At 42.0% G+C, this 27,962-nt stretch overlaps 1 protein-coding gene across 1 annotated transcript in view; it reads right to left on the minus strand.

Moving 5' to 3' along the window:
• tbce (tubulin folding cofactor E) overlaps positions 1 to 24,578 on the minus strand; it is a 68,147-nt gene extending 43,569 nt beyond the window's left edge. The window contains 5 exon segments of the mRNA XM_059982162.1: positions 4,663 to 4,751; positions 6,882 to 7,070; positions 8,693 to 8,777; positions 11,839 to 11,987; positions 24,415 to 24,578. Coding sequence (XP_059838145.1) covers positions 4,663 to 4,751; positions 6,882 to 7,070; positions 8,693 to 8,777; positions 11,839 to 11,944 — 469 coding nt within the window. The 5' untranslated portion in view covers positions 11,945 to 11,987; positions 24,415 to 24,578.
• Positions 24,579 to 27,962: the final 3,384 nt, after the last annotated feature.

Below are 27,962 nucleotides of genomic sequence, written 5' to 3' on the forward strand. Positions count from 1 at the left end.
GCATAGTTAAGGGCCTTTGCCTACAATGTTGTGCTGATGTTATAATGGACTCTAAGATCAATTTAACTCTTCCCTCCCACATAGCTTCCATTTTTCCATCATCCATTTGCCTATCTCAGTTTCTTACATTTTTCTATGTATAAACCTCTAGGCAGGGTGTTTCACACACCCGCCACTCTATAAAAAACTTCCCTCTGATATCCCCCCTATACCTTGCTCCAATCATTTTTAAGTTATGCCTTCTGGTGCTAGCCACTTCCGTCCTGGGGAGAACACCTCTGACTGTCCATTCTATCAATGCTGCATATCATCCTGTACACCTACATCAAGTTGCCTTTCATCCTACTTCACTCCAGAGAGAAAAGCACTGGCTTACTCAACCTTTCCTCATCTTTTGGTAAGATCAATAATGGCACCCCAGAATTTGATTCAAGAAAAATAAATTAAATTTAAATCTATTTTTCTTCTAAGACCCTAGGATGCTGCAAAAATAGCCCAGAACAGACAACGGAGTATCATTTGAAGTGTGGCCCTGTGGTAATGCAGGAAGGGAAGTAGATCAGCCACCCTGCAGCTGCACAAGATCTCACTGGCAGCAATGGCGTTGTGGATATGAAAGGAAAAGAGCTTCTCCTGCAGTGGAACATGTTTTCCAATCACCACAGGAAACATCCTGGTGTCAGTCAATCTCCTGTAGGTGTCAGGATCAGGAGGTTTATCATCACCTAAATACTGTATCTCATGAAATTTGCTGTTTTGTGGCAGCAGTACAGTGCAATGCATAAAAATACTATAAATTACAGTAAGAAATATAAATTAAAAAGTAGTTCAAGCAGAGAGTAAAATAAGTGAGGTAGTGTTGATGACTTCATGGACTATTCAGAAATTCGATGGCGGAGGGGAAGAAGCTGCTCCTAAAACATTGGGTGTGTGTCTTCAGTGTGTACCTCCTTCCTGATAGTAAGTGATGAGAAGAGAGCATGTCCTGCTTCAATTCTTCCTGCAGCTCATTCCTGTTTACACACTCTAACTAAACGCAGGTTATCAATCTGCTATGAAGCTCTCACTTGATACTCCTGAACATCTCTGACACTCAGCAGTGGAAAAGGTGAGGAGCTACATCTGCAAAGTTCCTTGATCCAACACCATGTTACCATGAAGATGGCACACCAACAGCTATACTACATGAGATGTTTGTGGAGATCTGCAGATGTACCATGGAGAGAAATGCGACCGGTTGCATTACCATCTGATATAGGGGCTCCAATGCACAGGATTGGAAAGTGCTGCAAAGGATTATAAACTCAGCCAGCTCCATCATGGGTGCTAACCTTCCCACTATTGAGGGCTTCAATAGGTGATGCCTCAAGAAGGTGGTATCCATCATGAGGAATCCTCTCCACCCAGGACATGCCCTCTTCTCATTACTAACATCAGGGGGATAGGACAGGAGCCTGAAGACACACACTCTGCATTTTGGAATGGCTTCACCCCCCACCATCAGATTTCTGAACAGTCCATGAACACTACTCACGATTTGCTCTCTTTTAGCACATCTTATTCTTTACTTCTTATTGTAACTTAGAGTATTTTTAATGTATTGCACTGTACTGCTGCCAGAAAACAACAAACTTCACAACACGTCTGTAATAATAACCTGACTCAGATTGGTAATGCATACAGTGAACAGTATGAACAGTGCACTGTATGTATTGGGTACTCCAGCTGCTCCATCTGCTGGTTACAGTAGAAAATATGCTTACATTCGATACACAAAGAGACTGCAATAACACACAACCTGCCGGAGGAACTGATCGGATCGAACAACATCTACGGGAGGAAAAAACTGTCGGTGTTTCAGGTCAGAACCCAGCAGCAGGATTACCAGTGTCCCATTCAGATCTATCTATTTATTGCATGTACATGGAAACATAGAGTGAAATGCACTGTCTGTGTTATTAGCCAACGTACCCAAGGACGTACTGGGGGTACTCTGTAAGAGTTGCCACACAGTCCGGCACCAACACAGCGTGCCTACAATGCTCAGCAGAACGATGACGACAGCAAAACGAGCTCCCTTCCCACCCAGCAACTCACTCACACGCAGACAGGCCACCTCCCAGGCCTGGACTCTCAGACATGGCCCTCTGACCTCTGGACAAGCCAATCCAGGGGCTTCAATCTTCAAGTTGATGCACATGTGATGAACAATTCTGAATCTGATTCAGAGTTCTGGCCTGAAATGTTGACGGTTCCTTTCCTCCCACACACGCTGCTCAATCCGCTGAGTTCTTCCAGTAGATTGCCTGTTGCGCCTGCTTATGTTCATTTTCTCCTCATCTGCCTAGCCCACATTATCCCTGTAAGAAGCCTCTCTCTGCTGGATTTTGGTGAGTCGAAGCCTGGCACCTTGAGGGAGTTGGAGGTTTGCTGCAGATGCTGAGGACTGCCTGGACTGCAGGTCTACATATGCTTACATTTAACTGCAGGGAATGAAAACTTACAAGATCTCATCTCAGCCAGGAGAACAGCCTTACTACCCAGCCTGGGAAGATTTAATTAAAGGTGCAGAAAGCCAGATCAGAAACAAATGCACTAATTTAATTAACGTGGAATGTAGCGTTTGTATCTCTTCATAGTGATATGTGTTTTGCAAGACCCTAGGCTCTCCCCAAAATTACTTCAGGCAGCGGGCCCCATACAGGGGAAAGCAAATACATTCCCTATCTTTCATACTGGGGTTGAAACACATCTGAAAAGAGCACACACTGTCTTCTCACCAAGTCTGAATAAGGAAAAATTCAGGCACCACTTCTGGTCTAATCAACCATGATGCAATGGCGGAGCAGACTCAATGAGCCAAATGACCCAAGTCTGCTCCTGTGTCATACACTCAATCATATTCTTATTGCTGGAGGGAAACGAAAGACACGTGACATGTGTCCAAACCTTCAGGTTAGTTATTTGCCAGGAGTGTATATTCACGTGCACATCATATACGCAGTGAATTACATGTACAGCAGAACATAAGACCCTAGAAGTAGAATTCAGCAATTTGGTGCATTGAGTCTACTCCACCAATCCATCATGGCTGATTTAATAGATCTCTCAACCCCATATGCAAATATGAATGACTATAACTGCAGAATTTAAAAACAATGCCAAAAATTCAGAATGTAAAACCAGGTTATATGGCCCTCTACTCTATAACAAACTTAATACTTCAGAACAACCCCCAGCTATTTGTTGTAAAACATAGAACAGTACAGCACTCTACAGGCCCTTCAGCCCATGATGTTGTGCTGACCTTGTCCACTTCCCTCCTACACAGCCCATACTATTCAATGGCTTTCAGCCATATGCTGGTCTAAGGATCTTTTAAATGTATCCGCTTCTACCCCCACCCCTGACACTGCATTCTAGGAACTGGTTTAAAAAAAAAACTACCTCTGAGCTCTTCCCTAAAATTTCCTCCACACACCTTAAAGAGACATCCTCTGATTTTAACTGGTGCCACCTTGGGAAAAAGTCACTAGCTGTCCACTTTATGCATCTTATAATGTTATACACCTTAATCATGTCACCTCTCATCCTCCTTCAGCCAATGAGTAAAACCATAGCTTGCTCATCCTTTCTTCATAATATCTCTAATCCAGGCAGCATCCTGGTAAATCTCCTCTGCACCCTCTCTAAAGCTTCCCCATCCTTCCCATAATGAGGTGACCAGAGCTGAACACAATATTCCAAGTGTAGACTGACCACTATACCAGTGAGTTATCCTATTCCTTTCCCTCCTTGTGTTTTTCTAGCTTACCCTTAAAAGTCATCCGTGTTACTTGCCTCAGACTATGGTAACAAACTCCACATTCCCTGCCAGAAGAACTCCCTTCTGGATTTATGGTGATTGTTATTTTGAGGTCTCGGGTTTGGTCACTGCACAAGCAGAAAATGTTTCTGTACACCTGCACTACTGAACCCCACATAACCTTGAATATCTCTGGTAAGAGACACAAATATAAGCTCCATCCATCTAATCTTGATGTCCAGATCATGTTCCACTGCAGGAGAAGCTCTTTTCCTTTCATATCCACAATGCCATTGGCAAGCTCTGTGGACCAGCTAGTTTACTGACTGTTTATTGCTATACCCTCCGCATTAATGAGGAACATTACCACCCATCCTACAATCTCTTTAACTCACTACTATCAGAAAAGACATACAGCAATATCAGAACGAAGACTGACGGACTGGGTTACACCAGGCTGTGAGACTAATCCCACTACCAAAGTCATCACTAGGACAGGAGATGTTTACCAGTGCCACACATTTCAATGCGTTTTGAACTCTTTATTAACTTTTTATTAACTCTTTTATTAACTCTTTTGTGGTAATAGTTTGTTTTATGTGCTCTGTTTGATATATGTTTTGTGGCTGCACCATGGTCTGGAGGAACATTGCTTCATTTGGTTATACTTATGCACAGTCAGATATCGATAAACTTGAACTTTTCCCGTCTTCATTATTTGCCTGGCCTGAAGTTTCCACAAGTAGCACAAATATGTTAGAATTTTTTAATTCTAAAAAGCATCTTATTCTAATGGATCGTAAACGTTTTTTTGGTGTGAGTAAATCAGTACAGCTTAATTAACATTACAAGGATACTGGGACAGATGCTGGAGATTTCGTCTTCATCAACGACTTGGCTGACTTTACAGTCTACGACTGAAACAATCAACGATGTTTCGAACCACCTGTAAATGAGACAGAGATGGGGGAGTTCATTAACATACAGCAGGGGAGCTTCTTCTCAAAGAAAACCCTGGCTTTTGAGTATGTGACATTTAAGCGCATATCCATTAGTGAAACATAATTCCCAGCTCCATTTCTCATGGGAAGAGCACACAAACTCCTCACAACCAGTGGTGGAATTGAACCCAGGTCACTGGCACTGTAATGGTGTTACCCTCTCCACTGCAGAGCCATGCTGCACCTGAGAAATCCATAAACCGTGAAAAACTCCATTTTCTTTGCAAACCTAAGTTTATTAGCTGTAAAATTAGATTTCTCAACCATTGGAAACTAAGGCACTGAATACATTTACATTGGAGGTTGACTGGCCAGGGTGTAAAAGGGAGAAGGCAGGAAACTGGGGTTGTGAGGGATAATAAATCAGCCATGATGGAATGGTGGAGCAGACTTGGTGGTCTCATTCTGCTCTTATGTCTTATGGTTTTAAAATACTTCCAACCACACCCAGCAAAACTCTCAGGGGAAGAAAGGTGCAGTGAAAGAACTTGGGGAAATTTAAAAATATTTTTAAAAATTGGGAAGAAGTGCTAAATTTGTAGGTTATGCTTCCAAGAGTATCCAATGATCTGAATTATACCTTCCATCTCCATTGTTAAGTGGGAAACCTCACTATATTAAATTCAATCCGTAACCATGAAATACTTTTGACTTGTAAGATCAAGTTTCAAAACAAAATGGTATTGGCTTAAACAGAGAAGAATAAGGTTTAAAGGGGATTTAGTTGGAAAGCTGGAAAAGTTTCTTTTTAAGCAGACAGTAGTGGATACCTGGCACTTGCTGTCTAAGGAGGCGATGGAATCAAATGCAATCCAACACACTGAAACAAGTGGGCACAGAAGGACATGGAAAATGGATTTAGTGTAAAAAGATTATATGATGGGCTGAATGGCCAGATTTCTTACGTTAACTCACAGGTTGAGTCGGTGGTAAGGAAGGAAAATAAAATGTTTGCATTCATTTCGAGAGAACTAGAATATAAAAGCATTGACATAATGTTGAGGCTATACAACATTTGAGCAGTTTTGGACCCCTTATCTAAGAAATGATGTGCTGGCATTGGAGTGGGACTAGTGAAGATTCACGAGAATGACAAGGTTAACGTATGAAGAGAGTTCGATGGATCTGGGCCAGTACTCGCTGGTGTTTAGAAGAATGAGGGGGGCACTTCATTGAAATCCACTTATTTTTTAAGATGCTTCAAAACATGGGGGATGTCAGGGATAAGTTTTTCACACAGAGAGTGGTGGGTGCATGGAACGCCGGTGACAGTGGTGGAGGCGGAAACGACTGGGTCTTTTAAGAGACCCTTAGATATGTGCACGGAGCTTAGAAAAATAGAGGGCTGTGCGGTAGGGTAATTCTAGGCAGTTTCTAGAGGTTACATGGTTGGCACAACATTGTGGGCCTAAGGGCCTGTAATGTGCTGTAGATTTCTACATTCTATGAATATTGAAAGGCCTAGATAGAATGGATGTGGAGAGGATGTTTCCTATAGTGCGGGAGTCTAGGACCAGAGACCAGAGCCTCAGAACAGAAGGACATCCCCTTAGAAGAGAGATAAGGAGTAATTTCTTTAATAAGATGGTGAACCTGTGTAATTCATTGCCACACATGGCTGTGGAGACTAAGTCACTGGGTATATTTAAAGTGGAGGTTGATAGGTTCTTGATTAGTAAGGATGTCAAAGGTTACAGAAGGCAGGGGAATGGGGTTGGCATGATGGGATAGTGGAGCCGACTCATTAGACTAAATGGTTGAACCCTGCTCCTATGTCTTCTGGTGGCATCCATGCTGACTCTAAAAATATTGGACATTAAAGATGATTCAACAAGGCTTATGGGTTGTGTTCAGATCAGCAGGTTGTGCGATGAACTTCCAGAACATGGGATCAGGTTACTCTGGCCCACCATGTATTATAAAGAAAAAACAAATACACATTACACACAAGTACAGGTATACTATATGCACGCATTAATGCAGTCAGCCTCCAGCTATATTTACAATATTTCACAGAGGGAACAGCAGGAGGTGTGGGATTAAAAAGACTCTGCTTCATAATAGTCTCTCAGTACCTTTGTTTAATTTCTGCACCTGGGTTTCCCAGCAGTTCAATGGGTTTCTTGCACCAGTGGACAGGATTTCCCTGGCAGTCCTGTATTCCCTGGTTGCCCTCTGGCCCATAGCGGTCCTTCACAGCTGAGAGGAAATCAACTCCGAAGTTTGCCTTTTGAGGACGAATGAACGAGCCGCCTGTGGGGTGACTGAGGTATAGGAAGAGCTTTTTAATGCAGTAGCAGCCTTTCTAAAGTAATTCCTGTGTTCCGTCCTTCTCCTGTCCCTCAGAATAGTTAGAAACATCTAAAAGTCTGGTATGGTGGGGCAAATGCACAGGATCAGAAAAAGTTGTAGAGGACTGTAAACTTAGCCAGCTCCATCCACGGGCACTAGCAACCCCAGTAGTGAGGGCATCTTCAGAGATACCTCAAGAAGGCAACATCCATCATGAAGGACACCCACCACCCAGGACATGCCCTCTTCTCATTACTACCATCGAGGAGGTACAGGATCCTGAAAACACACACCCAATGTTTTAGGAACAGCTTCTTCCCATCCGTCGTCAGATTTCTGAACAATCCAAGACACACTATCTCAATATTTAGTTCTCTTTTTGCAATTTTAAATATTTCTTATTGTAACATAGTAATATTTAAGCATTGCACTGTACATATGCCAGTGATATTAAACCTGATTCTGATACAACCCACCCAGCAAACTGCCTTTTACAAAAGCTCCCTTCTGGAAAGCTATTAAAAGAAAAAATTCACACTACCTTAAAGCTTTCTTCCCCAGGCAGTTAATCTGATGAACCATTCAAGTGGGTGCTACGGTAGCTTAGCGGTTAGCCTGACGCTATTAGAGCCCAGGGAGTTCCAAGGTCCGGCGTCCTCTGTAAGAAGTCTGTACGTCCTCCCTTGGAACGTGTGGGTTTTCCTGGGTGCTCCGGTCTCCTCCCACAGTCCCAGGAAACACTGTAAACTGTCCTGGGATTAGGTTAGGCTTAATTGGGTTTGTTTGGGATTGCTGGGGTGGCATGGCTCCAAGGACTAGAAGGGTCTACTCCACAGTGTATTGATGAATAAATAAAGAAAAATAAAATTCAAGTTAGCCCCCCACATCCCTCTATTACCTCAGTCGCTGCATTGCACTGTAAATACTTTTAATAATATTGTAAAGACATGCTGGTATTTATGTACTTACGTACATTTTATTCCAAATCCATACTTAAACCTTTTATATTTGTATCATTCTTTATTCTGTACAAATGTTGAATGCTGTTTTCTCTTGCATGTTGCGCCAACACACCACAGTAAATTCCTAATACGTGCAAATGTAAAGGGTTAAAATACGAGGAGCGTTTGATAGCTCTGGAGCTGTACTCACTGGAGTTTGGAAGAATGAGGGGGGAAATCAATATTGAGAGGTGTAGATAGAGTGAACATAGAAAGGATGTTTCAAATAGTGGGGGAGACTAGAACCGGGGGAATGCCTCAGAATAGAAGAACGTCCTTTTCAAACAGAGATGGCAGAGAATTTCTTTAGCCAGAGGGTGGTGAATCTGTGGAATCCATTGACACAGATGGCTGTGGAAGCCAAGTCATTGGGTATTGAAAGTGGAGGTTGATTTGATTAGTAAGGACATCAGAAGTTACTGGGAGAAGCCAAGAGAATGGGGTTGAGAGGAATAATAAATGAGGCAATGTTGAACAGTGGAGCAGAATGGCCTAATTCTGCCCCTATGTCTTATGTCTTACATGGCAAATAAAGTTGATCCTTGGTTCTTGATAAATGGGAAGGAAATTCCATGTAGAAGAAATTCCATTACCTGCACTGGAAATACTGCACTCCTTCATGAGTCCCATTGTGCTTTCCACGTTCAGGATTGTCCCATTCCACACCGAGCCAAATTCCTGGAAAACAAATGATTCATTTTAAGGTCCCATTTTGTTTCACCACTCCTGAGAATTGACAAATCAGTCACTCAAGACCACAATGTTATTCAGCAGTAGGTGCACAATACACTCAGTGCCCATTTTATTATGCACCTCCTTTACCTAATAAAGTAGCCAAAGAGTGTTTGTTTGTGGTCGTTTGTTACTGTGGCCCATCCACTTAAAAATTCAATGTGTTGTACATTCAGAGATGCTTTTTGGCACACAACTGTTGTAATGTGTGGTCATTTGAACTATCGTTACCTTCCTGTCAACCTGAACCAGTCTGGACAATTTTCTCTGCCCTCTCATTAACAAGGCATTTTCTCACACAGAACCATCATTCACTGGATGCATTTTGATTTTTGCTCCATTCTCTGTAAACGCTTGAGACTGTTATGTGTGAAAAAATCCCAAGAGATCAGCAGTTTCTGAAATACTCAAATCTCCCTGCCTGGTATCAACAATCATTCCATGGTCAAAGTCACTTAGATCACATTCCTTTCCCATTCTGATATTTAGTCTGAACAACAACTCAACCTCTTGACCATGTCTGCATGCTTTTTGGCATTGAGTTGCTGCCACATGATTGGCTGATTAGATATTTGCAGTAATGAGCAAGTGTACAGGTATACCTAATAAAGTGGTCACTGAGTGTATAGTTAAAAGTTTACTGGCTGCATGTAATGAAACATAACATTTTCTGTCACTGAAAAACACCTATGTTAAAATAGTGTTGCAGATATATTACTAAACCCCTCTGATTCCCCTTTCTCCCATGGTCCACTGTCCTCTACTATCAAATTCCTTCTTCTTCTGCCCTTTACCACTTCCACCTATCACCTCCCATCTTCTTACTTCATCCCCTTACCTGGCTTCACCAATCACCTGCCAGCTTGTACACCTTCCTCGTCCCTCTTCCTTTCCAGTCCTGATGAAGGTCTCACCGGAAATGTCAACTGTTCATTCCTCTCCATAAATGCTGCCTGACCTGCTCAGTCCTTTGGATTTTCAGCGAATGCAAAATCTCTTGTGTTTATTACTAAACCGCCTAGTTACTTAGCGGCAGTGAAAAATGGACTGAATGTGAATTTTTTGTCAATTGATGCCCTTGCCTTATTTTCATTTTTTTTAAATGTTTCTGGAGGATGAAAGGCAAGTTCTACAACATGTGGGTTGTCAGTTACCACACAGAGGTGAAGCTAACTGTTAAATATTAGATTTTAACTACAGTGGATTCTGGTTAATTGGGCCACTGGTTAATCAGGGCAGCTGCTTATTTGCGACAACTCTTAAAAAAAGAAAAATTAATCAAGAAAAAGGCTGGGATTCCCTTAGATTATTTGGGACAGACACTATGCTGCTTAATCGGGACAGGAGACTGTTGCTGAACATTTTCTAACTAGCATCGTGTGGCCATTAGACGCTACACCATGCTCAGAGCAAAGTTTTTTAAATTGTGTCAGTTACGTGTGTCTGTGTTCATAAAGCAGTGATACTTTCACTGGTAGTTGGTGAGAAATAAGTAGTAAGATAATTCAGAACTGTTTTTCGCACTGTGGTTTCAAACATTCAGACTTGGAAATGACAGAAACGACCAGGAGTAAAAATAAACCAATTTCATTACTTCAACAATTAAGGAAGGCACTAGAAATTTGAAAGTATTAACAATCACCTTGAATGTTATCTTTGATCCCCATGGACCCTCAGCTCTCAGCACACAAGTAGCTGTTTGCATGACACAGCACCCACTTGAACAGGCAGGCTAAACAAGTGAGGTTAGTCAATGGGACTCATACTCCTGCCAGTCCTAGCATGAGAACAGCTCTGGCAGATGAGATCAAGTGACATCCAATGGCCAGGAAAGCGGTTCTGCAATGCTCCGTGGTGAGCGGAGGGCATGGTCATCCACTGCAACCTGAGAAGTCCCCAGCAGTTGATGTCTACTCGTCCCACTGGACCTGGAACTCCGAGGCTGAGAGAGTGCAACGGCTTTTCCACTTTAAAAACTCTCCCGCACAGGCCTTCTCTCATTGTTGGATATGACCGGCAACTACCAATAGCATTGGTGGTGTTCTAAATTATTCTGTATCTCATTTAAGTACATAATTTCTCAGTTAAACTGTAATTTTAAAATTTTTTAAAAAACTATTTCTATGAAACTTTGGCTAATTCAGGCAGTCACTTAATTGGGCCAAAATGGTCCTGATGTGTCCCAATTAACTGGAATGCACATTACAATTAGCACAAAAATATCAGGGGTACATCAGTTCCACATAAAATTATTTACATTTTTATTTATTTAGAGTAAAGCTTGATTACAGGATCTTCTGGCCCAATGAGCCAGTGCCACCTAATAACTGTACACCTGATAGACCAGAGGACATGTGGAGGAACGGAGGGAATAACTCCACCATAGGTGATACCAAACCTGGCTGTGAAAGGAGAGGATTGGGCATGGGTCTAGCAACTCCATCCCATAAAAGACCAGTTAGTACTACAGAAATGCCTACTGAACCTTCAAAACCTCATCTCTGGGAGAGGAAAGATCTTTGAAGATGGGTTACACCTGGGGACAACTTTAAAGGCTTGCCCAGGACAGAGGAATCTGGTGAGCTGCTATCGGTAGGGTTGATGGGTTTAATGAATAAACACAATGATCTTCTAATCTGAGTAAGTGCTGGCTGTGGCCACGATTAGCACAGTGCCTCTGACTAAATAGATCATGGCTCAGGACCCCACAGTACAGACTTGAGCTCAAAAGATCCCACAGTACCAATTCAAATCCTCCACAGTATCCCATTCAAAATTTAACCTTAACTCAACCTCACTAAATCCACATCTGTTCATTATCTAAATGGCATTTTATGGAGCTGGTTTTATACAGATTGGCTGTCTTACCTCCTTGTCCTGTCTCTACTCTACTTCAATGCTTCAACTTTAAAGGACTTTGGGATATTTTGTGGTGGCAAAAAGTACTAGACAGTGGTGTAAATGTTGCCTCATTCCAACCACCGTGAAAAAATATTAGAGAGTATACCTGATGTTGATGCCACTTTTCCCACGAAGCGAACAGTACCGTATTCATCCCGGCAGGCGATTCTTCTACCCACTGCATCACAAGGCACGCTGTCACTTTGTGTCATCCTCAATATCTTTCAGTCTGTCACAACTTATCCGACTCTGAAACTGGAATCAGTTTATTATTAGCACATGTATCAAGGTCCAGAGAAAAACTTGTCTTGCATACTGCTCGTACAGATCAATTTGTTAAACAGTGCAGTGATGTAGTAAAACAGAAACAGTAACAGAATGCAGAATAAAGTCAAACATCTGCTGAGACAATGAGGTGCAAGGCTGTAATGAGGGAGATTATATGGTCCATTTTGGTGTACTAGGGAACCATTACATAAGTCTGGTGGTAGTCCAAAGGGAGAGGGGAGCAAAGAGAATGCCTGGGGTGGGTGGGGTCTTTGATTACACTGCCTGTTTCACCGAGGTGCTGAGAAGTGTAGACAGAGTGGGGAGGGGAGCTCCTATGATGTTCTGAGCTCCGTGTACAACTCTCAAATCACAGGTTGTGCTGTGAGAATTACCATGTCACAATGCTACACAGCCTGCTTCCTTCCAAGTTCTACACCGCCCTTTTGTAACACAAGCCATCTAGAATCAGACAACATGGAGACAAAGCCAGAGATGCTTCTGCATAGACCGCCCAAACAGTTTAATAACTCACTGAGCAATGCCACACGATACAGGCCTTTCAGCTTAACTATTCCATACCACACTCCTGGATATGACTCTAAACTGCAACCAGTAATGAGGCTCTGATTGGGGACTTGCAGAGCTTTAGGGAAGTGGAGTTACCCCATTGCTCCCAGGGCCAGGGTAGCACCTGCAAGGGTTCCTGCTCAGGACACGAGCGTAGGCCAACGGAAGATCCGGCAGGTTCAGCAGCTGAACTTATGTCAGAGAAGGCGGATGAGCTAGGACTTCAAATGACAACAGCTATAGTACTGGCAGATGGACATTTGGGAAGAGAAATGGCAATTTCTTCAGTTTGCCCAACGGAAGGCAATAGCAAACCACCGTTGCTAGATACTAGGTTTCCTGGAATCTATTTGCTAAGAAAGCATAGTCAAACTCACAAAATGTATTGCACAACAACAGCGTCAAGAGGATCTTCAAGATGTCTGAAGATGTTTCACTCAGTAGGGATGATTCTGGGCAGCAGGGGATCCCCAACCGTCATCAAGCTACTGCTCATAAAATTCAAGTAACACAAAAGAATTGGACTTGGAATTGCCACTTGGAACGTAAGAACCCTATATCAAGCAGGAAGATTGGACAATGTGATAAATGAAATGGAATGACTAAAGATTAATATCATGGGAATTAGTGAAGTTTATTGGACAGGTGCTGGAACATGTCAGAATAGAAATAAAACACTAATTTATTCTTGTGGAACATCCCATACTAATGGAGTAGGGATTCTTATGGATGAAGACATGGCAAAGTGTGTTTTAGGACATTGGGCAATATCAGAAAGAGTGCTCCTTGTTAGATTCCGAGGACAACTATTTGATTTAGCAATTGTACAGGTATATGCACCAACAACAGATGGAACAAATGAGGAAATAGATAAATTCTATGAAGAGCCTGAACAAGCAAAGAATGGATGTAAATCTCAAGATATTGTTACTGTCATGGCAGATCTAAGTGCTAAAGTAGGACAAGGTGCTGATGGAAATACCATAGGAAAAATTTGGACTGGGGAAAGAAATGAAAGAGGTGAGAAACGGGTAGAATGGTGCAAGATGAATAATCAGGTCATTTTGAATACCTACTTTAAAAACCATCCAAGACGCTTGTGGACCTGGAAAAGTCCAGGTGTTAACACCAGAAATCAAATTGACTTTATTACCATAAACCAAAGATTTAGAAACTCAGTAGCTCAATGCAAAATGTATCCAGGTGCAGACTGTAATAGTGACCATAACCCAGTAGTATGAAAGGTCAAAGTAAAACTTAAAAAACCTGAACAATCCCTTGACTACTCGCAATTAATTAAAGAAGAAAACATAGACAAAAATTTACAATTGAAGTAAGGAATAGATTTCAAAGTCTAGAAACAGAATCTGTTGAAGATGATAGCAATCATGTCGAAATGAAGTTTAACTCTCTAAAGGATGCCTTGGTAGAATCAGCAAAGTCAGTGATTCCTAAAAAAGAAAAAAAGCACAAAGAATAAATGTATGACATATGAAATCAAAAATCTAATGGAAGAAAGGAGACAGAAGAAAGGAAATCCTATAGAATATAAGTCCTTAGATAAAAAAGTTAAAAGCTTACGTCAAAAAGCCAAAGAAGAATGGTTGAACCAGGAATGTGAGCAACTAGAAAGAATCCCTATTATTGATCCAAAAAGGTTACATCAACAGATCAAGAATATGACTGGTAAAAAGCTCCTCTGTTCTTCAGGTGGATGTTTGAAAGCAAAGGACGGTACCATTATCATGGTAAAAGATGAGATTACGAACAGATGGACTGAGTATATTCAGGAATTGTTTGAAGACGATTGAGGCGGAAAACCAGAAACTAAGAAGAACATTGAAGGTCCAAGTATTTTAAAATGTGAAGTTCGTAATGCAATAAATAAGATGAAGAAATGAAAGGCAGCAGGTCCTGATGAATTAGTAATAGAACAAATTATCGCCCTTGAAGATTATGGAATTGAAAAACTTACTGATTTAATCAATGTCATTTATGAGACTGGAATAATACCAGAAGAGATGAAAAATAAAAATAGGTATTTATCACTCTTCCTAAGAAACCTGCAGCAACAGAATATGAATTACAGAGGACCATAAGTTTAATGAGTCATATCACCAAGATACTTCTAAGAGTCTTGATGACAAGCACTAAGAGTAAAATACAAGCTGAAAGAGGTAACGAACAATGTGGTTTTATGAAAGACAAAGGTACAAAAAAACGCAATATTGATGTAAGGATACTATCAGAACAAGCTATTCAACTGCAAAAAGATTTGTTTGTTTTATCGACTACACAAAAGCATTTGATAAAATGAAGCACAATAAGTTATTTGAAATATTACAGGAAACTCTAGATCTAGATTTGAAAGACCTCCGCCTAATCAGAAATCTGTAATGGGAACAAACTGCCGCTGTAAGAATAGATGGAGAAGTGAGTCAGTTTACGAAAATCAAGGGAGGCGTTAGACAAGGGTATGTTTTCTCCCCTGATTTGTTTAATGTGTACACTGAAACAGTATTACAAAAAATAAGAGACATCTTGGGAATCAAAGTTGGTGGTGAAAACATCAATAATTTCAGATATGCAGATGACACTGTGTTAATTGCAAGTACGGAGGAATAACTACAAAACTTAATTGATATAGTTGTTGAAGAAAGTGAAAAAATGGGTCTATCTATCAATTGCAAAAAAACGGAATGGATGGTGAAATCCAAAAAGAAGGAGAATCCTATCTGCAGGCTGAGAATAAACGGCAAAGACATAAATCAAGTACAGAACTTTTGCTACTTAGGAAGCTGGGTGACATCAGATGGCAGGTGGCACATGAACATCAAAAGAAGAATAGGGATGGCAAAAGATACCTTTACGAGAATGTAGAGTGTACTGACCAACACTAAACTAGGCATGACAATCTGCCTCAGAGTACTGAAATGTTACGTTCATCCAATTATGTTATATGGCTCAGAATGTTGGACAATATCTAGTAACATGAAGAAATGAATTGAAACAGCAGAGATGTGGTTTTTGAGGAGGATGCAAAGAATATCATGGACAAAATGAATATCTAACGAGGATGTCATGAACAGAGCAAGCACAATAAGAGAGATAATGTATGAGATAATGAAAAGGCAATGTAACTTCACTGGACATGTGATCAGGAAAGAGGAGTTAGAATGCACGGTAATTATGGGAAAGATTGAAGGGAAGAAAGCAAGAAGAAGGCAAAGACAAATGATGATGGAGGCAGCAGCCAGAGAACTGGAAATGGATACCAGTGAATTGATCCACTTGACCTGAAACTGGAATGTGTGCACCATGGCAGTCATAGCTCAAACTGGGCATGGCACCTGATGATGATTTCATACCAACCAGCTAGTCCAATTTCCTGCATTTGGCCCACATCCCTCTAAGCTCTGCTCCTCCATGCGCCTTTCTAAATGCTTCTTAAATGATACCTTTATACCTGCCTCAACCACTACTACCGGCAGCTCGTTTTGCATACTTACCACCCTCTGTGTGAAAGTGTTATCCCTCAGATCTTTATATACTCACCACACATGAATGTAAAAGTTGCTCCTCGGGACCCTTTTAAATCTTTCCTTCTTTCCCCAAGTCTATGCCCCCTAATTTTGGACTCCCCTATCCTGGGGAAAAAGACTGTTACCATCCATCTCAATAACTTAAGTACTTCCGTAAAATCACCCTCAATCTCTCAAAAAATGTAAATGCTATTACGAAGCTCAAATTAAACTTGTAAATCCTTTTATACTAAAAGTCTGAATTTAACCGATACTGTAACACCATGAGACATAGGAGCAGTTTTAGACCAGTTGGTCCATCAGTCTGCACTGCCATTCCATCATGGCTGATTTATTATTCCTCTCAACCTTGACTAATCAAGAACCTATCAACTTCCACTTTAAATATACCCAATGACTTGGCCTCGACAGCTGTCTGTGACAATGAATTCCAGATTCAACACTATCTGGCTGAAGAAATTCCTCATCTCAGCTCTAAAGGGATATCTTTGTATTCTGAGGCTATGCTCTCTGTTCCTAGATTTCCCCAATATTTTCTCCATGTCCACTCTATCTAGGCCTTTCGATATTCGGTAGATTTCAATGGGAGAACTAACAGAATTCCTATATTGCTCACATTTGAAGACAGGGTGCCACATCACTAATTAAATAATTCATGAAGACATCTGACCTATATTTTCTGAAAGGCAGCAGAGGCTTTTTAAGAATATCTTTTGGCTTTCATAGCCCACACCCCCCCCCCCCTTCCCAGAGAGTCCTGACATATACAGTACCTAGATCTCTAATAGGAGTACTGATACAACATATTAAACACAGGCAGTCCAATTATGTTTAATTAATTCCTTGTAAACGTTTCATTGCAGGTAATGAGAATCTGTTCCTCACAAGTGGAGCAATTACAACAATTACTTCTAAACAAAAATATGCTGGGTAATTAGTTGGATTCAAAATTTTTAATGGTGTGCATTAAACCAAAATTAAAATAAGCAATGCTTAGTAATTTCTCATCTGACAGCTGTTCACACTCACATAGACCATCAAATAAAACAAAGATTGAATAAATCTTTTAAAACACACTTTGCCTTCCCTCACTTGTAAATTAACCTACAAAAATCCCCATAAGTCATAGGATATTATTCCCTCAAGGCAGCCAACTGATCGGTACTGTTTCTATAACATTAAATACAGGGTACAGAACCCTAATTCAGCTCACAATTTGGACAGGGTTGTGAAGACAGGAACTACATCACATGTACAAAGTGTCTGGATGTGGACTGGAAGAGATGTCAGCTAAAGGGCAACTATCACAGTCTACACAAAGTACACTGCAGATGCTGTGGTCAAGCTTTTGTACGCGTTAACTATCACAGTCTGAAAGGTGGGAATTGTTCATCTATATTCAGTCAGTGTGGACAAGATGGACCACAACAGTCTCTTGTGTTAAAGGCTACTTGTTTTGTGACAGCAGTACAGTACATAAACATTAAAGCTATAAAATATATAGTGCAAAATAAAAGGAATAAGGAGGTGGTTTTCATGACAGTGGAGGAAAATAAGCTGTTCCTAAAACATTGAGTATGTGTCTTCAGGCTCCTGTACCTTCTTGTTGATGGTACGAGTAATAGAGGAGGGCATGTCCTGGATGGTGAGAATTCTTAGCAATGGATGCTATCTTCTTGAGGCACTGGCTCTTGGAAATGTCCTGAGGGTGGTGAGGGTTGTCTCATGGTGGAGCTGGCTGAGTCTGCAGTGGCCCCTCCACACCAGGCAATGATGCAATCTGTCAGAATGCTCTCCAACATACATCTGTAGAAATCTGCAAGAGCCTTTGCTGACATACCCAATCTCCTCAAACTCCTAAAGTAGAGTTGCTGACATGTCTTCTTTGTGATTACATCAATATGTTGGGTTCAGGGCAGATCCTCCAAGATACTGAATTCCAGAACCTTGAAGCTGTTCACCGTCTCCACGACTCACCCCTCAAAGACTGATGTGCGTTCTCCTAAGTTTCCTTCCTTAAATCTAAACTCAGTTTCTTGCTCTTGCTGATGTTGAGTGTGAGGTCGTGGTTGTGACACCACTCAACTAGCTGAACTATCTCACTCACATGCATCATCTACAAATTTATAGACAGCATTTGAGCTGTGCTTAGCCACACAGTTAAGAGTGTAGCGAGAGTAGAAGAGTGCTAAGCATATATCCTTGAGATGCACCCATGTTGATTATCAGTGAGGACGAGATGCTATTTCTGATCCGCACTGGCTGCAATCTCTTTATAAAGATCCAATTGTAGCGCGAGGTACAGAGCAGTTTCTGCAGAAAGATTTGATTGCTTTTACATACAAGTGCAATTTATTAGTAGTTTTAGAAAGTTCATCTCATAGTTACTGAGTTGCAATTAGCCGAATATAAACTGAACCATGCAGCATGATCACGTATTGATTGGAGAGTTAATTTGCTCACTCAGCAGTCCCAATGGCTCATCAAAGAAATTCTTTCTGTAAATGAACTAACCTCCATTTTAATAGCAGTGGATCTCTGGACTTCATTGGGAAATGAAATAGAATTTCTTAATTCACAATGACTTTAAAGAGAGAGTTGTTAAGAAGGTATATGGTGAACTGGCCTTTGTTAGCCCAGGGATTGAGGTGAAAAAATGTGGGGAAATGGTGCAGCTCTATAAAACTTTGGTTAGACCATACTTGGAAGTCTTGTGCTCAGTTCTGGTCGGCTTAAATAGGAAGGATGTGGATGCTCTAGAGAGGGTGCAGAGGAGATTTTATCAGGATGCTCAGCAGGCCAGACAGCATCTATGGAGAAGAGTACAGTCAACATTTCAGGCGAAGACCCTTCAGCAGGACTTCCACTTGGCCTTGGATCTCCTGGACAATATTAATACCTATGACAGGCTGCAATTCATTGACTCCAAAACCTGGGACTCTGCTCCTCGCGCTGCAACTGGATCCTTGATTTCCTCACTGGGAGACCACAGTCTGAGTGGAGAGGAAATTACATCTTCTGCTGAAGGGTCTCAGCCTGAAACGTAAATTGTACTTTCTTCCATAGATGCTGCCTGGCCTGCTGAGTTCCTCCAGCATTTTGAGTGTGTTGCTTGGATTTCCAGCATCTGCAGATTTTCTCTTTTTTGTTACCAGGTTGCTGCCTGGATTGGATAGCATGACTTTTGAGGATAAATTGAACAAGCTAATAAGGGCTTTTCTCTTCAGAGCAGAGAAGAGAGTGAGAAGACTTGACATGGGTGTATAAGATGATAAGAGCCTGAGATAGAGTGAACACCAGCACCTTTTTCCAGGGTGGTAATGGCTAATACAAGAGTAAGCACTTTTAAGGTGATTGTTGGAAAGAATACAGGGGATGTCAGAGATGGTAAGGCATGCCCTTTTCTATTACCATCAGGTAGGAGATACAGAAACCTGAAGGCACACACTCAGCGATTCAGGAACAGCTTCTTCCCCTCTGTCATCCAATTCCTAAATGGACATTGAACCCTTGGACACTACCTCACTTTTTTAAAAAATATACAGTATTTCTGTTTTTGCATGTCTTTAAAATTGATTCAATATATGTAATTGAAATACTTATTTATTATTATTATTTTAAAATTTTATCTTTTTCTCTCTGCTAGAAAGGACCTGGACCCGACAATTTGCATATTGTCAAAACAGATCTTCAGCTGATGCAATCTCACTAGCTCTCCACTTGGCCTTGGATCACCTGGACAATAGTAATAACTATGTCAGGCTGCAGTTTACTGACTCCAAAACCTGGCCTCTGTTTCTTTCTCTGCAACTGGTTCCTTGACTTCTTCACTGGGAGACCACAGTCTGTGTGAATTGAAAATAATATCTCCTCCTCACTGTCAGTCAATCAGAATCAGAATCAGGTTTATTATCACCTGCATGTGATGTGAAATGTGTTAACTTAGCAGCAGCAGTTCAATGCAGTACATAATCTAGCAGAGAGAGAAAAAAAGTAATAAATAAAGCATAATAATAAACAAACAAGTAGATCAATTATGTATATCGAATAGATCTTTTAATGAGCTAAAACAGAAATACTGTATATTAAAAAAAGTGAGGTAGTGTCCAAAGCTTCAATGTCCATTTAGGAATTGGATGGCAGAGGGGAAGAAGCTGTTCCTGAATCACTGAGTGTGCCTTCAGGCTTCTGTACCTCCTACCTGATGGTCACAGTGAGAAAAGGGCATGCCCTGGGAGCTGAAGGTCCTTAATAATGGACACTACTTTTCTGAGACACTGCTCCCTGAAGATGTCCTGGGTACTAGGCTAATTACCAAGATGGAGCTGACTAGATTTACAACCTTCTGCAGCTTCTTTCAGTCCAGTGCAGTAGCCCCTCCATACCAGACAGTTATGCAGCCTGTCAGAATGCTCCTTGTGGTACAACTATAAAAGTTTTTCAGCATATTTGTTGACATGTCAAATCTCTTCAAACTGATAAAGTATAGCCGCTGTCTTGCCTTCTTTATGACTACATCAACATATTGACTATATCAATACTGGTGCCCTTCAAGGATGCAAGCTTAGCCCACCACTGTACTCTCTCCACACACACAATTGTGGGGCTAGGCACAGCTCAAATGTCATCTATAAATTTGCTGACAACACAACTGTTGTCGGTAGAATTTCAGATGGTGACAACGAGGTGTACAGGAGTGAAATAGATCAGCCATTTGAGTGGTGTCACAACAATAACAATGTCAGTTAGACCAAGGAATTGATTGTGGACTTCAGGAAGGGGAAGTTGAGGGATGAGAAGTGAAAAGGGTGTCAATACGCAATTACAAATTCCTGGGTGTCAACGTCCCTGCTGATCTATGATGCAACTACACAGAAGGCAAGACAGTGGTTATGTTTCAATAAGAGTTTTGAGGAGAATTGATAAGTCACCAAAGACAAATTTCTACAGATGTAGAATGGAGAGCATTTTAACTGGTTGCATCACTGTCTGGTATGGAGGGGCCATAAACGGATTTTTATTATGATGTATCGCTAAAAGCTGCTACATAACAACAAATTTCACAACATATGTCAGTGATATTAAACCTGATTCTGATTCATAAACACGTCCTGATGAAGGGTCTCGGCCTGAAACATCAACTGTTTAGTCCCCTCCATAGATGCTGCCTGGGGTGCTGAGTTTCTCCAACATATTGTGTGTGTTGCAGAGAGTCAGGATTAACTGACTCTTGAAAATGAAGGATTTGATCTGGAAGCGGCAGTTTGTCAATGGGTGGTTGTAACTAATCTGAGTAAACTTTTAGAAGAAGTAACACGAAGTACGTTATTAGGCAGAACAGTTGTGAAAGTTGCCGTGGATTTCTGCAAGGGCGTCATAGGGAAGACAGGTCCAAATGGTTGAAACCCATGGGATCCAAGGCAAGTTGGATCAAACAAAGGGTGATGATGATTTCCTTTGAGACTGGATGCCTGTGAATAACAGCTATCAGTGCTGGGATGCTTACCGTTTGTCAGCTTCCTTAAAACAAAAGAGAAAAAAAATGGCGGTGTTGTTCACCACTGAATGTGGTCGCACAATAGCGCAGCGGTTAGCTTAAGGCTTCACAAGGACATCAATCAGAAGATTGAGAAACATAAACAAGAGAAAATCTTCAGATGTTGGAATTCACTTCCCCCAGCATTTTGTGCGTGGTAGTCAGAAGATTAAGGTTCAATTCCAGCCGCTGTCTGTACTGAGTTTGTTTTACTCCCTGTGACTTTTCAAAAGACCATAAGAGATCAGAGCAGAATTGGGCCATTCAGCCTAATGTGTCTGACACCCTGCCACTCCATCATGACTGTGTATCACCCTGGAAAAGGCTTCACTGCTAACGTAATGGTCTTTCTGTAGAAGCAGTGTTCGGGTTATGGTTAGAGATAACGGGGGCTTTGGAATGTGAGCCATCCAATTGGAGAGAGGGGAGCAGGTTTTTATGCTGGGTGCCCGACCCTGGTGTGAGCTGGGGTCCTTTGTTCGGCGGGAGGTGAAGACAAAAGACACTGGAGAACCAGTCGAAGGACTTGACACCGTGGGGACCATGATTCAATGCAGCAAGGTGCAAGCATCTACTGAGGATCAGTGAATATTACTTTTGGAAGAGTTAAGCTCCAACTTGTGCACATTTGACTGTTTAATTATAACGGGCCCTTTTTGTTCTTTCTTTCTTTTCTTTACTAATCCTTTAGTTAAGTTAACATTCATAAACATAATTCCTTTAATCGTATGCAGTGTGCAGTCTGCTGTTACTTGGAACTGAGTTGTAACAGGGTTGCAAATTACACAGCATCCACACAAACCGGGGTTTGGGGTGGGACAGCAGTCTCAGTCTCACAGGTACAGCGGGACGGAGTGTATTCCCTAGACATACACAGCAAAGGAAACTGGGGGGTTCAACGGATTTATCCCCGTAACCTTTGGCTCCCTGATTAATCAAGAACCTATTCACCTCTGCCTTAAATATACACAATGACTTGGCCTTCACAGGTGTCTGTGGCAATAAATATCACAGATTCACCACCCTCTGGCTAAAGAAATCTTTCCTCATCTCTGTTCTAAATGGACGTCCCTCTATCCTGAGGCTGTGCCCTCTAGTCCTAGACTCTCCCACTATAAGAGACATCCTCTCCATATACATTCTATTTAGGCCTTTCAATATTCGATACATTCGAGATCCCCCTTCAGTCTTTTCAGCTCCAGTGAATATGGGCCCAAAGCCTTTCTTACCACCATATCAGCTTTCAAGTTAACTTTTATGGAATCCTGCACAAGGACTCCCAAGCCTATTTGCATCTTTTATTTTTGAATTTTCTCCCTATTTAGAAAATAGTCCACAGCTTTATTCTTCTGCCAAAGTGCACGGCCATACACTTCCCTACACTATATTCCATCTGCCATTTCTGTGCCCATTTCCCCAGTCTGCCTAAGTCCTTCTGCAGACATTCTACTTCCTCAACACTACCTGCTCCTCCACCTATTTCGTATCATCTACTAACTCATCAATTTCTTAATCCAAATCACTGACATTTACTGGCCCCTGCTGCACACCATTAGCCACCAGCAGCCAACCAGCAAAGGACCCATTTATTCCCACTCTTTTCCTCCTGCCAATCAGCCAAAGCTCTATCCATGCTAGTATCTTTCCTGTAATACCAGGGGCTCTTATCTTTCTAAGCAGCCTCATGTGTGGCACATTGTCAACGGCCTTTTGAAGATCCAAGTAAACAACACACACTGATTTTCTGTTGTCTATCCTGCTTGACATTTTTTTTTCAAGAATTCCAACAGATCTGCCAGGCAAGATTTCACCTTTAAAAAACCATGCTGACTTTGGCCTATGTTATCATGTGCCTCCAAGTCCCCCAAAACCTCATCCATAAATATAGACTCTTTCCAACCAGAGAATTCAGGTTTCCTTTGGGTACTCCAGATCTCCCCCCCCCCCCTCCCCACATTGCAAAGATGTACAGGTTAGGGTAAGTGAGTGTATGCACACTACGTCGCTGGCTAATTGTAGCAATGATGCAAATGACCTATTTCATATGTTTTGATGTACATGAGACAAGCATAGCTAATCTTTTGATTTTGATCAGAATCAGTAAGTTGAGTGGAGCAAAGGCAAGTGTTAAAATTAAATTATTTTACTTACTAATTGAAAAATGCCTCACTAGTACTGTACAGATTCCTGGATGAATTTTGGGAACTCAGTATAGGACATCACCGAATGAAGGCGACAGAAACTTTGACGTATAATTCCCGTAGATTCCAAAAGGTGAAGTAGACTAATGGGATACTGGCCCTCTTTGGCCGGTTCACGGTCACGATGGATCAAATTGCCTGCCTGTGTGTTGTATATTACGTTGCCCTACAGGACAGGGGAGTTTGAGATCTGCACCCGCGAGTGATCCAGATCTTTAATAAAATTTTGCCTCCTTGTTCTAGACTCCTCGCTATAGGAAAGGGCTACCTCCCAAGCACTACACTGCCATCAGACCGCATTGATGCGCATATATTTGGGGAGTCAAAGCCGGCTCACGGTCAGCTACTCTCATGATTCAAATCTCCTGGAAAAGCAATTCCATTTCCCCACGATACAATCTCCGAGGGCCTTGTCCTGACCTCCAGCCCCCAAGCCCTCCACCGGACCCAGCCTGAGCTAGGAGCCGCCAAACCTGGGCCTCACGTCCCGACTCAGCCGGCCGCCAGCTCTGGCTCGTTAAGCACCCAGGCAGTGGGAAGGCGCCCTGAATCCCACCTTTCATTACCCTCTCATTGCCATCGAAACAGACCTGCCATCGCCTCCTGCCCGAGTCCGTTGTTTAAGCTCTGGCGTACACGGTCGCCAAGTGATGCAGCGGAACTCCTGCCAAAACTCCGCCGTTTCCCGGACGGAGACGTTTTGTGTAACAACTGACGTTACCCTAGTGACGGCGTCCACTAGCGGCCGGAGGAGTGGGGGAGGGTTAACTCTCAGTGACGTCACCTAGTCTTCCCGCAGGTCCGGTGCAACGTCGCCCAATCGCCCCACGGGTCTAGTGTGACATCACACAGTCCAACATGTCTGATTGGTCACCCAACTGGCCTCACTCACCTATATCAATTAATCTGTAAATTCAAATTCAAGTAATTTAATCGTCATTCAACCACACACCAAACGCAACAGCAATCCTCTGGGGCCAAGTGTGAAAAAACATAATCAACAGTCAATCACAGCACATGTAATTATAACAGTAGAAGAAAACATGGAAAAATAATATTGAAGCAGTCCAGGTCCCTGAGTGTCATGGTCTGCAGATTATGGACCATGAGTCTGAGTGTATGGACCGTGTTTCCGCAGTTTCTCATGTCGCACAGAGCAGCCGCAGACTAAGGCAACCCAGCTTGTCTCCCACCAAGCCAACTTTAGAGCAGCCCCGACGGAAGGGGCCAGACCGCAACCAACACAGACTCCAGGGAACGCAGCCATCTCTAGCGTGTCCTTTCTCCGCGGCCACAAAAGCAAGTAAAATCGTTCACGTTAGCAAGTTCCTAATGTGCGGACAAATGTTTTGCATCATCCTCCAGTAGCCTGGCTCTTTAATGTTACTGTGGACCTCTGCACTACAGGAAATAGTTCCTCAATGTCTACCTCATTTTATCCATTCATTGTCAATATATATAATAAATGTAATAATTTTTGCATTATTGCTGTAAAAGCCAAACAGGAATAATAAACACATCTAAAAGCAATTTCACATCCCATCCTGTACCATTCTTTCTATTGTGCTTCTTGCCGTTAAATTGAGAGTTTGTAATTAATAGGGGGTGTTTAAATAGAAGTAACTAATTAGGGTGCTTAAAATAATCAGAATTATCTAGGATAAGGCGAGAGAAATCTGTCAGGATTCGAGTGCCTTTGGTGTGAATTTCAGGTGATTGTACGCGAGACTGTCTACCTGCATTGCACATTCTTTGTTGCTGCTTCCCACTTTCATTTGTCTGTCTGGATGACACACAAACAAAAGCTTTTCACTCGTTTTCCATACATGTGTCAGTAATAAACTGCCAGTAGTATTTTCCAACTCGCCCCTCGCCTAGTCTCACCCATCACCTGTCAGTTTGTACGACTCTCCCTCCCACTTCTTATTCTGGCTTCCGCCCCCTTCCTGTCCAGTCCTGTCTCGGCCGGAAACACCGGCTGTTATCCCTTTCTATAGATGCTGCCTGACCTGCTGAGTTCTTAAAAAGCATTTTTATGTGCTTAGCAAATCTTAGTTCCATTTAGTGCCTGGAATCCGTTCCTCGTCATGAATCTCACATGCGTGGTGTTCTGTTGCTTTAATGTTCAGATGCTGTAAACTCAAACACCACCACACACAAAATGCTGGTGGAACACAGCAGGCCAGGCAGCATCTATAGGGAGAAGCACTGTCGACGTTTCGGACCGAGACCCTTCGTCAGACCCAACGTCGACCGCGCTTCTCTCTATAGATGCTGCCTGGCCTGCTGTGTTCCACCAGCATTTTGTGTGAATTCAACCATTAACTAGTTAGTCATATTCTGCTACAAACTCAAGGTTAGCTTTGTCACGTGGGCGCCACAATAACGTAGCGATTACAGCTCGGGATGTCAGAGTGCATCCACACCGTGGGATGTGGGTTTCCCCCGGGTGCTCCACTTTCCTCCCCTAAATCCAAAATCGTCCCGGGTAGATTAACAGTTCATTGTAAATTCTCCCGAGATTAGGTTAGTGTTAAAACGAGGTTGTCGGCGGTTGTTGTGCAGTAACGCTCGAAAGGCTGTATGTATAAAATAGTGAAGTGCGTCATTTGTGTCAATGACTGGAGCACTCCAAGCATTTAAGTATTGAAACTGAAGTGTTGATGGCTCTATTTCTAAAAGGAAGTTAGAATTGTCACACGAATACTTCAAAGAAAACGTTAAAGATCTTTTCTTAAAAACCAACTTTATTTGGATATACATTGCTCAAAGTAAATTTATTATCGAAGTACATGTCAGAATATAAAACCCTGAGATTCATTTTCTCGCAGGCATACTCAATAAATACTATAAACATGATAGAATCAAAGAAGCCAACTCGGCGTACGACCAGTGTGCAAAGGACAACAGACATTTAAAAAATCAACAGTATATACCGAGAACATGAGAGGACTGATCCTTGAAAGTGTGTCCATAGCTTGTGGGAACATTTCAGTGACAGCAAGTGAATTTGAGTAGTTATCCCCTTAGGCTCAAGAGCCTGATGGTTCCTGAACCCTGTGGTGCGAGTCTCGGGGCTTCTTTTTCCTTCCTGATAGCGTTCCACGTTGAGGCGTTCAATGGTGGGGAGGGCTTTTCCCGGGGAGAACTTGGCCATATCCACTACTTTTTGTAGGATTTTCCATACCAAGCTGTGATACAACCAACCAATATACTCTCCACTACATATCTATAGAAGTTTGTCAATATTTTTGATGACATACTGAATCTTGGCAAACTTCTAAGCAGAGGTCCTACTGTGCTTTCTTGGTAATGACACTTACATGTTGGACCGGGACAAATCCCCTGAAATGGATGACACCAAGGAATTAAAAATTGCTGACCCTCTCCACCGCTGATATCCCCCCCCCCCCCCATGAGAACTAGCAATTGAACCTCTGGTTTCCTCCTTCTGAACTCATTAATCAAGCTCCTTGGTCTTGCTGACATTGATGACACGTTTGTTGTTATGGCACCACTAAACCAGATCCAATATGCCGACTCATCACCTTCCTTGATTTGGTCAATAACTGATGTCATCAGTAAATTTAATATGGCATTGGAGCTGTGCTTAGCCTCTGCTCTACTCACTTGATATTTATGGTGGTGAGGCTAAGCCTTGCAGTACATCTGTGCTGAGGGAAATTGTGGAGATGTTGCCAGTTCGAACTGACTGGGGTCTGCAAGTGAGGCTATGGTGGATTCAGATGCAAAAGGTGGTTCTGCAATCTAAATCTTGAACATTAATTAGTTTGAGGGGATGACAGTATTGAATCCCATTAAGTGACACATAAGAGATTGAGAGCAGAATTTTGGTTCACTGCTACAAGTTATTTCTTTTAAGGTCAACACTCACCTCAAAGTTCCCAAAGGGTTAACTTCTGGAAAGGCACCTTTTGGAAAGAGAATGAAGGAAGAAACATTGTGTTGTAGTAATTCAGAAACAAGAGATTCTGCAGATGCTGGAAACCTTGAGCAATACACAAAATGAAGGGGAAACTTAACAGGTCAGGCAGCATCAATAGAGAATAAACAGTTGACATTTCAGGCAAAGACCCTTCATCAGGACTAGAAA

The sequence above is a fragment of the Hypanus sabinus genome, chromosome 10 (assembly GCF_030144855.1).
Source record: "Hypanus sabinus isolate sHypSab1 chromosome 10, sHypSab1.hap1, whole genome shotgun sequence".
NCBI classification, from domain to species: Eukaryota; Metazoa; Chordata; class Chondrichthyes; order Myliobatiformes; family Dasyatidae; genus Hypanus; species Hypanus sabinus.